This window comes from Saccostrea echinata, unplaced genomic scaffold (genome assembly GCF_033153115.1).
Source record: "Saccostrea echinata isolate AGI-Se365-2 ecotype Australia unplaced genomic scaffold, CSIRO_AGI_Sech_v1 ptg000056l, whole genome shotgun sequence".
Lineage (NCBI taxonomy): Eukaryota > Metazoa > Mollusca > Bivalvia > Ostreida > Ostreidae > Saccostrea > Saccostrea echinata.
In genome coordinates, this window is record NW_026889805.1 from 15324479 (window position 1) to 15339258 (window position 14780).

At 34.7% G+C, this 14780-nt stretch overlaps 1 protein-coding gene across 1 annotated transcript; it reads right to left on the reverse strand.

The window, feature by feature from the left end:
• Positions 1 to 6646: 6646 nt before the first annotated feature.
• Positions 6647 to 12587, reverse strand: LOC133173295 (bone morphogenetic protein 1-like). Its single transcript, XM_061308284.1, has 14 exons — positions 12428 to 12587; positions 11326 to 11434; positions 10365 to 10492; positions 10084 to 10242; positions 9890 to 9983; positions 9606 to 9721; positions 9309 to 9488; positions 8996 to 9134; positions 8664 to 8785; positions 8184 to 8339; positions 7968 to 8067; positions 7747 to 7871; positions 7399 to 7551; positions 6647 to 7083 (listed from the first exon to the last, which is right to left on the reverse strand). The coding sequence occupies exons 1-14, from the start codon at positions 12477 to 12479 to the stop codon at positions 6722 to 6724; spliced, it is 1995 nt and encodes a 664-aa protein (XP_061164268.1). The 5' UTR covers positions 12480 to 12587; the 3' UTR covers positions 6647 to 6721.
• Positions 12588 to 14780: the final 2193 nt, after the last annotated feature.

Genomic DNA, 14780 nt, shown 5'->3' on the forward strand with positions numbered 1-14780 from the left:
TGTCAAAATATTTATTTTCCTTAGTCGACTATTCGATAACATTATTCGAACGATAGTCGAATATTCGGAACATTTTCCTAAAATAAAATTTTAATATTTCAAACCTCACTTGTAAATGCAGGAGGTATTTATAACCAAAAAAAAAAACCTTTTTACCTCATATATACAAAAAAGTAACATCAATTGCCTCTGTTGCACATAGATGTTTGCAGGCACCTAACGTGTGGGCAGTGTGTTTATATGAAATAATTTTAGACCGTAAATTATTCATATATCAGTTTTTATTTTAGCAAGCATAAAAAAATTGCCAGCATGATATTTTAAAGTTTACAAAAATAAATGGAGGGGTGGGATGGGGGGGGGGGTGTTAATACACTATCTACGCCTTACTCTTTGAATATATGTATTGCTAATAAAATTAATTTGGAAAGATATACATATCAATACTTCAAATAAAACGTTTTATCATAATTATCATTTTATCTTTCATGGAATTTTATTCAATTATTCTCCATTGCTAAAGCAAATACGCCGGGACAGTCTATGTGTTTGTTCATCACAAAAAATTGAACATTGGTCATAATTTTTTGTTTAGTTTATCAATTTCAAGAAATATTCATCTAATAGAAAATATATAATAATTTTGAGAAGATCGGACTCTCATATTCCACATATGAATTACGAATTACAAAATCTTTCTGAATTTATTTTTTTTTATCTTATGACCTTGTCAGTGAAAGTTGATATACTTATAAAAAAAAAATAACCCTGACCTAAGCTTAGTATGGAATGAGCTATATGTTTTCATAATTGACCTGTGCAATACCCGTGACAAAACTATAACAAGTCACTGGAATGTATATAGCCTAAGATCTTTGACCTTGGCATTTGACTTTCTTTTTACAAAACTTTTAATCCTGGCCAAAGCTTTGCACCTGATGAGACAGGACTTTAATATTTTCTTGTACATGAACATAGCTGTAACAAGACCTTCCAAATATACTTTGATTTTTAACCTCATAAACTTGACATTGAAGTTTGATCGACTTTCAAATCATAACTCGATCCTTGGTCCTAAGCTTTTAAACAGAACATCCCACTTTAAAAATATATAATAATTTTAAATATGATGAGCCGCCACGAAAGTCACAATATGCCATAGACGATTGCATCCCAACCAAAAAGGAAAAATAAACCAACAAAAAACGATTAAAGACATTCCATATCATCATGAACATAGAAGAAATTTGAACTTTGTGTTGGTTGCTCTTCTTTTATGATAATTTTTACCATTTCACACTTTATTGATTAATTATGTAGATATGTATATCTTCACATTTTCTCTGGAACAAGTAAACAACATAATGGAATTTTTAGATTTCTCTCGATTTATGCAATAGAGGAATCAGGATACATTGGCATTTACAATGTAAAGATAGTTCCACACAAATATAAATCTTTGTCCATTGTTATAAGTTTCTATAGTCTTTGCTTCCTCCTTGACAGGCTTACACTACAAAATAAAAAGTAAATAAGATCAATATAACATTAGAGTCAAGGCATCTTAATCACAATAAAATCATTATAGTTCATTAAACAACTCATACGTTCTCCACAAGATGTTACGTTTATGAATACACCCTAAAAAGTAATTGGATTCATTTTCATAATGCAAACTATGTTGAAGATCACCCTACTAAAAAGATGGGAACTAGACCCTGAACGATGGAAGAAAAAACCGTGATGAAGGGTATATAGACCCTGGTGATTGGTATACAGTACCTGGTGATAGATAAACTGACCCTGGTAATGGGTCAAGAGACCCTAGTGATTGGTATACAGAACCTGGTGATGGATAAACTGACCCTGGTGATGGGTCAAGAGACCCTAGTGATTGGTATACAGATCCTGATGATAGGTATATAGACCCTGATGATAGTTATAGATGGTGGTGGGTATATACAGACCCTGGTGATAAGTATAGAGACCCTGGTGATAGGTATACAGAGCCTGGTGATAGGTATACAGACCCTGGTGATGGGTATACAGACCCTGGTGATAGGTATACAGAATCTGGTGATAGGTATACAGACCCTGGTGATAAGTAAAGAGACCCGGGTGATGGGTATACAGACCCTGGTGATGGGTATACAAACCCTGGTGATGTGTATATAGACCCTGGTGATAGGTTTATAGACCCTGGTGATGGGTACACAGACCCTGGTGATGGGTATACAGACCCTGGTGATGGGTATATAGACCCTGGTGATAGGTACATAGACCCTGGTGATAAGTATACAGACCCTGGTGATAGGTATACAGACCCTGGTGATAGGTATACAGACCCTGGTGATAAGTAAAGAGACCCAGGTGATAGGTATACAGACCCTGGTGATGGGTATACAGACCCTGTTGATAGATACAATGTAATACAGACCCTGGTGATGGGTATATAGACTCTTGTGATGGGCATACACACCCTTGTGATAGGTATACAGACCCTGGTGATAGGTATATAGACCCTGGTGATAGATAATACAGACCCTGGTGATAGGTATACAGACCCTGGTGATGGGTATACAGACCCTGGTGATGGGTATACAGACCCTGGTGATAGATAATACAGACACTGGTGATGGGTATACAGACCCTGGTGATAGGTATACAGAATCTGGTGATGGGTATACAGACCCTGGTGATAAGTAAAGAGACCCGGGTGATAGGTATACAGACCCTGGTGATGGGTATACAAACCCTGGTGATGTGTATATAGACCCTGGTGATAGGTTTATAGACCCTGGTGATGGGTACACAGACCCTGTTGATGGGTATACAGACCCTGGTGATGGGTATATAGACCCTGGTGATAGGTACATAGACCCTGGTGATAAGTATACAGACCCTGGTGATAGGTATACAGACCCTGGTGATAGGTATACAGACCCTGGTGATAAGTAAAGAGACCCGGGTGATAGGTATACAGACCCTGGTGATGGGTATACAGACCCTGTTGATAGATAATACAGACCCTGGTGATGGGTATATAGACTCTTGTGATGGGCATACACACCCTTGTGATAGGTATACAGACCCTGGTGATAGATAATACAGACCCTGGTGATAGGTATACAGACCCTGGTGATGGGTATACAGACCCTGGTGATGGGTATACAGACCCTGGTGATAGATAATACAGACACTGGTGATGGGTATACAGACCCTGGTGATAGGTATACAGAATCTGGTGATGGGTATACAGACCCTGGTGATAAGTAAAGAGACCCGGGTGATAGGTATACAGACCCTGGTGATGGGTATACAAACCCTGGTGATGTGTATATAGACCCTGGTGATAGGTTTATAGACCCTGGTGATGGGTACACAGACCCTGGTGATGGGTATACAGACCCTGGTGATGGGTATATAGACCCTGGTGATAGGTACATAGACCCTGGTGATAAGTATACAGACCCTGGTGATAGGTATACAGACCCTGGTGATAGATAATACAGACACTGGTGATGGGTATACAGACCCTGGTGATAGGTATACAGAATCTGGTGATGGGTATACAGACCCTGGTGATAGATATACAGTTCCTGGTGATAGATAATACAATTCCTGGTGATGGATATACAGACCCTGGTGATGTGTATATAGACCCTGGTGATAGGTTTATAGACCCTGGTGATGGGTACACAGACCCTGGTGATGGGTATACAGACCCTGGTGATAGGTATACAGACCCTGGTGATAAGTAAAGAGACCCGGGTGATAGGTATACAGACCCTGGTGAAGGGTATACAGACCCTGTAGATAGATAATACAGACCCTGGTGATGGGTATATAGACTCTTGTGATGGGCATACACACCCTTGTGATAGGTATACAGACCCTGGTGATAGGTATATAGACCCTGGTGATAGATAATACAGACCCTGGTGATAGGTATACAGACCCTGGTGATGGGTATACAGACCCTGGTGATGGGTATACAGACCCTGGTGATAGATAATACAGACACTGGTGATGGGTATACAGACCCTGGTGATAGGTATACAGAATCTGGTGATGGGTATACAGACCCTGGTGATAGATATACAGTTCCTGGTGATAGATAATACAATCCCTGGTGATGGATATACAGACCCTGGTGATGGGTATACAGACCCTGGTGATAGATAATACAGACCCTGGTGATAGGTATACAGCCCCTGTTGATGGGAATACAGCCCCTGTTGATGGGTATACAGACCCTGGTGATGGGTATACAGACCCTGGTGTTGGGTATACAGACCCTGGTGATGGGAATACAGCCCCTGTTGATGGGTATCAAACCCTGGTGATGGGTATACAGACCTTGGTGATAGATAATACAGACTTTGGTGATGGGTACATAGACTCTGGTGATAGGTATACAGACCCTGGTGATGGGTATACAGACACTTGTGATGGGTATACAGACCCTGGTGATAGATAATACAGACACTGGTGATGGGTAAACAGACTCTGGTGATAGGTATACAGAATCTGGTGATGGGTATACAGACCCTGGTGATAAGTAAAGAGACCCGGGTGATAGGTATACAGACCCTGGTGATGGGTATACAAACCCTGGTGATGGGTATATAGACCCTGGTGATAGGTTTATAGACCCTGGTGATGGGTATACAGACCCTGGTGATGGGTATACAGACCCTGGTGATAGGTACATAGACCCTGGTGATAAGTATACAGACCCTGGTGATAGGTATACAGACCCTGGTGATAGGTATACAGACCCTGGTGATAGGTATATAGACCCTGGTGATGGTATACAAACTATGGCAATACATAAACAGACCCTGGTAATAAGTATACAAACCCTGTAAAAATAATTAATTTATAAAAGAAATATATGATAAATGCATTAATAAATCAATAAATAAATGCAAAAATAAATCAATCAATCAATAAAAAAATAAATAAAAATACGAATAAATGAATGCATAAATAAATAGATAAATAATAAATAAATAAATAAATAAATTAATAGAATACGAAATAAATGAAGGAATGAATATAATAAATAAACAAATAAATGAACTCCTTAATGAATTAATCAATTACTTAATTATTAGAATCATAAATAAATAAATAAATAAATAAACAAACATGCATACAAATTAATAAATCAATGAATTAATTAATAGATAATTAATTAATGGATGGAATAATTAATAAATGAAGGAAAGAATGTAATAAATGAATTTAAATAAAAATACAAATAATATATTTTTTAATAAATTAATCAGTTACTTAGTTAATTAATTATAAGAATGATAAATAAATAAATTAAATAAATAAATTAATTAATTAATAATTGAATAAATAAATAAATAAAAACTAACTTTAAAGTTGATTAATTTATTCTTCTGCTTTTTTAAATAAAAGTTGATCGAATTATGCAAAAATTTCTGCATCTGACTATAGTATCATTCCGCATTACTAGTTTCCATTATATATTCCGAATTTCCTCTCTGCTGTTTTCCGATCTCGATGGAAATTTATTTCACGCATGCGCTCTGCCTGGTTATAGAGGTTTGTTACGAGATCCAAAACAGCATACATATTATACCTCATTGTAATGGAGAACCATCAGTAGCTCATGCTTACAATGATTCGTTAAATCAGAGGACCTTAACCAAGGTCATTTGAACGATTCAAGGTCAAATACATTCCCATTAAAAATGTATCATTCTCTGGGCAATTCATGTCTAAATTGAACATCAACATGCTATCTTATTCTTTATTTTTTCGATATTTACGAATATTCTCAAGTAAAGAAAGCAGTATTGTATTTTAAATAAAAATTTTATTACAAACAATTATTTTCTTAAAAATCTAAGCTGTTATTTGAATAGACTAATACATTTCTCGTTCAATTGATTAAAGCTTAAGTTAATTTTGATTCAAATGCAGCGTGATAGCTTTTTTACATATTGTTAAGTGACAAAAATTACTCAATTTTCATCATAAATGTACATATTTAAAGAAATGTCTACAAATATTATTTTGAAATATAAAAATATCTACATGTATATAAAATTGAAATAAACCTTGAAGACTTTTTTTAAATTATATAAACAAAACTTAAGTAATCTTAGGTTTCAAAAATCTAAGAAACTTTCGATAACCTCTTAGTGATTGAGGAGAAAACGGTTGCTTATATTGCCTTTTGATCTTAGGTCCTATATACGCTTAGCGGGGACCTAAAAAATTAGAACATAATATCCTACAGCCAAGTATTGTTTCAAACAACTCCTCAAATGTAATTTAAAAAAACCGCAATTTAATTAACAAAAGCGAATAAATGAATTCGCAATAGTATATAAAGTTCTAAACTTTTCGGACATACTACATAAAATTTATAATCTCTCAAGATATAATACACGTACATGTATATAAAGCTAATGAATATTAAAAACATTCAAACAAATTCGCAATGTAGTTAACAAAAGCAAATTAATTCATTCGCAATGATATATAGAGATAATAGACTTTTAAGACATACTACATAAATGTTATAATCTCTAGAGACATCATATATAAAGTTAATGAATTTTTAAGCCATTCAAACAAATTCACATAACAATCTCAAATTCAATTTTAAAGTAAATTCCCACACACTGTCAATTTGCATCAATCCGGGCATTATACAATAAATGCAGTATTCACAGAATCACTTAGAAATCTTTGAAATAGGTGGCAATTTGCTTTGTTTTGATATGGGTAAGTCTGGTAGTTTGTCCACATTGGATGACTGAACTGGTGGTAGTTTTACTTTCGTTTTGGATCTGAGCGCGGTCTTTGGGCGGCGCTTTTTCTTGGCGTCATTGTCACTGTCACTATCGCTACTACTACTACTAACACTAGACACCGATAGACGGCGCTTTTTAGGTTTACCCGATTTCATACCAGGGAGTTTTCCTTTCTTTATTGCTATTGCTAACCCTGCTATTAATCCGACAGCAACAATAGCCGCAATAGTTACTCCAGCTATCAGTGCAACATCTTGCCAAAAAGTGCTGGTCTTTTCTCTCTCTGCAATTATGGAAGACAAAATTGGAAGATTGAAACACGTATATTTTACAGTAAATATAGTATATATTATATATGATTATATATGTACTTGTAGCAATCTCTCTTTTAATAAAATTCTCAATTCTTTATAGGTTGTTAACCATACTAACAAAAACTTAAAGCTTAAAAGAACTGCATGTACTTTAATTAGTAGGTTATAAAGTTTTTGATACAATTTATGTTTACAAATATATCAGCCAAGTCCAATCAACTTTATAATTTTTTCTTATTAATGCATACAGTTTTGGATTTCTACCACTGGTGAGGTAATACTACCTGTGGTGACGTAGTACTTGATTCTGAATCCCTTGAACTGAGCAGTGGAGTCCGTAATGAAGGCCACTAGTACATAGGAGCCAGTGTACTGGGTGATGGTGGGCTTCTCCACCCCACAGAAAGAATCCAGGACAGGGTACGTAGTGCAGGGACCTGGGGAAAACAAGGTATAGAGAAAACAATTAAGAATTAAGTGATGCAGGGGTGAAGTTTTCAAGATATTCAACTTTTACTACATTTACGAGTGATAAAGATACACAACTATTTGTCATATCTGACATGGTTATATTTAGCATCACTTAAAATGTAATTACCAGTTCAGATCTTTCACAAACATAAATATATTACCTCTATATACTGTAACCTTGTCAAATGAACAGGACGGATTAGCCTCAATTCTAGAATCCTCTACTTCAAGCTTAATATAACCACTATCAGTGGGATTGTGAATCAGCCAGTAAACTGTTGTTGAGCTGAAAATTCAACAATTTGAGTAATAACATTAACTAGATAGTGTTACTGAGAATGAACATAATATAATGTTCCTTTAAAAAATTTATCACACTTACTTATCATAGTTATTAGGGTAATTAGGTGATTCAAAATACTGGGCTGTAGAATTGGCAACAAGATTTGTTACTCCTGCAGGTGGAACACAAGATGGGGCCGCTGAAAAAAATGTGTTGAGATTTGAGATTATTATTGAAAGCAAAAAAACCTGATTATTTCCATGCAACAACGCCATCTACATTGTTGTGCACGAATTAATACCATCGACGACTTACAGTAGTCTGTAAGGGCTGTATACTCCAGATTGAACCCTCTTTGACCGACGGATCCATCCGACCGGAACCGGATGTACAACTTGTTGCTAGTGGAGTTGACGCTGCTAGAGATCTCCCCGCAGTATGTAGCAATCACAGCTGCCTCAGCACTGCCGCCTGTGTTTATGAATCAAAACAAACTTCATTGAACGAATATTTATCTACACAGGTAAGAAAGAAATATTTGTTTTAAGGAGTTACAGAATTTCCAGCGCTGAAAAGAGATGACAACTAACAACATAATGAGTACTTAAAGGTTATAATTCAATTAAATGTTAATAGGAACCACGATAGGAACCATGTCATCAGTGAGTTTCTAGATTATACGTACTATTTTCTCTAGAAAATTCAGACTAAACTATATTTCATAAAGTTGATAGTTTCCAGACATATAATGAATACGTTATCATAATCTATATATAAACTAAGGTAAATTTTCACCATCATGGATGTTAACAGAGTCTCCTACACAGTCCTCACTGTCTTCCAGATAGGAATCTATAACCTTCAGCTGAATCAGACTTCCTTCCGGTCCCTGGATCAACCAAGAACATATCAGGTTCCTGTGGTGGAAATATCATTTACTAACTCCATGCAAAGGTAAATTACTCAAGGTTTTAATCCACTTAAACTATATATATATATATATATATATATATATATATATATATATATATATATATATATATATATATATATATATATATATATATATATCTGGCTTGTATCTGATTCAGAGGCAACCATAGATAATGTGTCTAAGCCCTACTTACGGTGAGTAGAATATTGGATAGCTTGGAGACTGTATATATTGTGTGTCGTTTGTGGCTGTTAGCTGTATAGTACCACTGCTACACACGTCATTCGGTGGTTGTGTGGTGGTCGTCGTGGGGGCTTGGGTAGTGGTAGCAGCTATAAATGTCGATAAATTTAGTGAATGTGGGAACAATACACAAACTCGTTTTCTCATTCTTCTCGATGTTTATTATCAAAGCTTTAGCTTATTCATTGGAAAAATAAAACAAGTTGCAAGTAAGTTTTCTTTGGTCTTAACCATTTATTTTATTACAGAGAAATTTATCTTACCAGTTCCTTCTTGTCTAAAGCTCAAGACAAACCCATGTCTTGTCCAGCCGCTTCGAATGGATCTGAATTTGATAAAGGCATCCGTACCACTGGTTAAAAATGTCAAAGTATTCCTACTGGGAAATGTATCTCTGCTGTCACAGAATGTCTGGGTGAGAGGGGTGGAGGCATCACTAGACCCTGAAATAAATATGGAGAGGAGACTCACTTGACCTTGGATCTAGTAAGCTTAATGAATTATGATTTTATTATCTAAGTTTAAGTCATTGTTCAGCGTGTTTAGAGAAATATCCATACCGTCATATATATCAAGCGTGTCCGAGTAGCATTCCTCTCCGCTCATCAGATCAGAAAACAGAATCTGTATTTCTACCTTTGCAGATGAGGTGATGCGCCACTGACACAACGACCCTCTGTTTAAAAAAAAAACAATATAGCATCCTCAGTATCCTTAGTTCTTAATGGACAAGTAAGTATATCACATAGTTTCTTCCCACTTGTAAATTTTTTAAGCAGGTGTTTCTCCCAAGAAATTTATTTGTTTAAAGCAAATAAAAATGAAATAATAAAGGTTCCCTTACTCGTCGTAAGAGTCCGGCCATTGTTTGTTAGTCAGGTATTGGACGGTACCGGTTGCTGTCAAACTCACAACGATAGAAGCACAGCCACCCTGATCTACAAGATATCTTCAAATGATAATACTTTGAAAACTTTAGATTTAACTACCAAAAGAGTGATTCGATAATTTTATACATGTCTTCATAAGTTTAAGAACCTTCCATTTTTCCGATGAAGTATCTCATTGTGAAGCCGGCCATTTCTAAACTATAGTCACTTTTAAGTCGGATAAGTGCATCTTTTCCAGTGGACACAAACATCCTGCCCCGACGAGCTGTACCGCAGACCGTCACGGACTGGGCGCTAGTGCTGGATCCTGTTATTAATCAGAATTACTTCAGAATCTTTAAATACATGTATAAATTTTAATATAGAAATTAAAATAAGTAAAAACGCCGGCTTTTTGCATTTCTTGTGAGATTAATTGTCTAAACTAACCGTCAAAGAACTGGAGGAAGTCATAGACACATTCTGGTCCCTCGCCATCTTCTATAATGTACTCCCGCATGTCCACCACGACACGGTTACCATTCCCGGCAGTTATCTGCCACTTACAGTCCATGTTCCTGTAGAAGGTCGGTGTATTTTTAGAACACAGCTTGTTTGATATAATACTGAGATATTGTAATTCACATTGCTATTACACGCATTATACAATAGAATTAATATATACATGTAGTCGAAGAAAGTTATGCATCATTTTTATCGAGTCGATAAAAAGTTGTTTTAAAACTGATAAGCTTCCGATTCTGGATATTATTTAGTTAATTAGCAAAGTTCCATATGCAAGGTATCAGTATTAGGGTGTTTTTGTCAAAGCCATCCACATGGTTTCAGTTTTTGACAAACATTTAATGATCGATAAGATTTCAATATATTGGTATCATTTTTGGTGTTATTTAGTCAATGTCTGTATTTTGGTGTTATTTAGTCAATGTCTGTATTTTGGTGTTATTTAGTCAATGTCTGTATTTTGGTGTTATTTAGTCAATGTCTGTATTTTGGTGTTATTTAGTCAATGTCTGTATTTTGTGTTATTTAGTCAATGTCTGTATTTTGTGTTATTTAGTCAATGTCTGTATTTGGGTGTTATTTAGTCAATGTCTGTATTTGGGTGTTTTTTAGTCAATGTCTGTATTTGGGTGTTATTTAGTCAATGTCTGTATTTGGGTGTTATTTAGTCAATGTCTGTATTTTGTGTTATTCAGTCAATGTCTGTATTTTGTGTTATTTAGTCAATGTCTGTATTTTGGTGTTATTTAGTCAATGTCTGTATTTGGGTGTTATTTAGTCAATGTCTGTATTTTGGTGTTATTCGGGTGTTATTCAGTCATGTTCCATGAGGTATTCGATAGTTCTATATAAGCAATTGAGTGTTATATACGGTCAAGTTACTCACGAGTAATAGGACACCTTCCATCCTGGGGAACTAAAGGTCTGGAGGGTCCGGGTAGCAGCAGGAAGACTCTCAGTGCTCACCAAGTTATTAGCACTGCATTGACTAAGGGCTGTCGGAAAAAAAAATGAAAGAGATGTTGTTTCCGATCTTATTGAAAATCTTGGATACAGGAATTTCAAACGTCTCATTCATGTCAAATCAAGAATTGTTCGTGTAACTGTCTACAGCGTAAAACTGCAAAAGTTTGAACAATTCACCTAACTAACAGGAGAATGAAACTTGCCCCAAACTTTTTTGAAGCGATAGGTTGTGGGGAAAAAAAACTTATATGACTATATCAATTCCCACAATAACATCATTTAATGGAATGATTGAATATTAAATCGAATTCTCTTCTCTCTATAACGTCTTTTCAGTCTAACCTTAAATATGGAACTTCGATTTTAAACAACCTTTTCAATTCAATGAACAAATCCTTACAATAAAGGGAAGAAGACTGTTCTGGAAACACGAAAATTTTACGTGTAATTTGGCATATGGTATTGTCATGGAGAAAAACTTACAGTTTTTCAATATACCTGTTTATCTTTGAAATATGTAATTTATTTTAATAATTCAAAAAAAGTTAAGTTTTAATAATTTGTCATGTAATCATTTTCAACTTTAGATTGAAAATTAATAAAAGACAGTATTATGCGAATCATAACGGTAAAAAAGCATCAAGACGGATACTCTTTGAAGCTTGTCTAGCTCAAATTGTGATCTATTTTCATTTGTAAAGTAGTGTAAACTCTCCTTCAACAGAACCACATTTTGTTGCATCATTCGTGTCTTTAGATTATGATATACCAAATATAACACAACAACATCTCAGGTAGTACAAGTATTGAAATAAGAAGTGGAACAAAATCATTTGAATATGATTCATGTCTTCAATGCATCTTGATTGTCGACATCTAATTTTCAGGAAATGTAATTTTAAATTCAAAATATTGATCCATTGATTGTCTCTGCCTATATTGCTCGTCAAAAATCCCAAAGTAAAAGATAAGTCAGAAAATCTGATTACTTAGTAAAACACCTTATAATAGAAAAAACTTACCAAAGCCGAAAAAACTGCAAAATACATAGCACCATATTATCAATTTCTCCATTTTGATGAAAAATAAGTTTGGCTTAATAGAGATATCAAGACCATGGAATTGCCATGTTGTGTTTAGTATACAGAGATCTGACAACAGAACAAAGCTGCTATTGGGACCTTTAAACGTTGAGCATGGTGTTTTTTCGATCTCTTTATTGTTACTCGGGATTGTGTATGAGACGTTAGTTACGTTCATTCATTGACCGTATTCCCTTTAAATTGTTTATAAATATCATCACGCTCTCGTAATTTTCATCAATGCCTTGTTCCTGTTTAGAGAATTCAGTTATAAGATAGATCTGCTTGACAGAAAGATAATCATATTCAGGCGCGGATCCAGGAATTTTTTCCAGGGGGGTCCACTCCAGTCCAAAAAAAAATTTTCAACCCAAAAATTTCTCGACAAGCAAAAAGCAAAACAAAAACAAAAAAAAAAACTACAATCCATTTCCCAAACGTGAAAAACACCTAACACTTATTTCGTGGTGGTGATGGTGGGGTCCACGTTTTCTAAGGGGGGGGGGGGTCGAAGGTCATTTTTTTTAAAATTTGTTTCAGTATATACTTTTAATACCTCTGCAAATTCTAGGGAGGGGGGAGGTCTTGAAAGAAAATATTTGAGCTTTTTTTGTGGGAATTGATCCCTTGAAGAAAATTTCACGATCCACACATGAACGTTTTGGTAAATATCGTTCATAGGGATGGAACAAACTTGTTTTCTTTACTACTTTATAAAGTTTGGGGTATAAGGAGTGGAGGAGTTTTGAAATGCCATCTTATGATTCATTTTAGGAAAATTCTGGTATGTTACTCAAAAATCTTAAAGATAGAATTGGAGTTTTAATATCATGCGCGGATCTTGGGGGGGGGGGGGGGGTTACATGTACATTCACATGAATAGTAACTACAGTTGATTATTTGTTACCAGACAATTAAGCAGTTTTATTAATGACAGGGATTCCAAAAGTGTGTGTAGAATCTCAAAGTGACCGATAGGGGAGAGAGAGGGAGAGAAAGGATGACTTAAAAAGTCCTTATTTAAAGTTTGGAGAAAAATTTTTATAGGAGTAAAAAAATTATCCTACGGTCCATACAAGACATCGACCATTCTTTGTACACTGCCTTCAATGGCAAAACATAATTCTTGGAGAACTTAATTAAACGGTTAAGAAAATATTTACAGGAAGTATTTTATTGTCGGTGTTTAAATTTTTTGTAATGAGATGACTAACACAGTAGAAGCAGATAATCGGACTTTCGCTTCTTTGAAATTGTTAAAGAATTGTTGAATATTTATATCGTAGTCTAAGACATCCGTGCGCGTCTCGTGTAGTGTACAAGCACCAACTCATCGGATACAGGCACGTTGTTAAATTCATATGAGGTAAGATTATATATCAAAATGACAAAAATGGACTCTTAGTCCCAGTACTATAGAATGTTTTGGATAGATTACTATAATTTCTTAATTATTTGATGAAATTAATATCGGTTTTCTTTCATTCGTTGGTGGTTAAGGATGTCCGATCCTCAGCTATGAACGATAACTCTTAAAATTATCATTTCATTTAAAGAGTCTATGAATGAAGTTTGAAATTAAAATCTTATCATGCAACAATTTTTATGTTATCAATCTCAATATGATTCAAGGTTCTTTAGAAACAAAATTAACATTTGTACCCCATAAAAGTACAAAAATAAATACATTTTTAGAGAAATTGAATTTCCTTTAATCTTGCCTTAGAAATCCAATGTTGATTAGCATAATATGAAATTAGGAGTGATCTGTGATGTCTTGCAATGAAAGCACAAGCTTTTTACATTATATTATTATATAACAATTGAAGTAAATAGAACGAAAATACCGTACAAGTATGACCACATTCTCCAAAAGCCTGGATACATGTAGTTTATTGTCCTAAATTATATTTATTGTCCAATTTTCAATTAAAAAATGCATAGCTGGTGCCTTTTTCGTGTTTCCTTAAAATATTTTTGAGATTTGATAATTTTCTCTATATAATATGATTAACTATAATGATGAACGCTAAGAAATACAATGGGTAAAACATATTACTTTGTAAATTCAGAGACATTTTTATCAGTATTTTATATTACCAAAGTACTGATTTTCGGAATCTGATGATCGGACTACCTTCAGCATTTGAATTTTTTTAATTAAAAAAACAATTCACGGTTTGTTTTTTTTTTTTCTCATTTTAGATTGAATTATTATTCCTTTACTGTATGACAGGTACTATTGGCAGGGCACCACAAATTGATATTATCTTTCTGTTAAGAACAAAGTTAC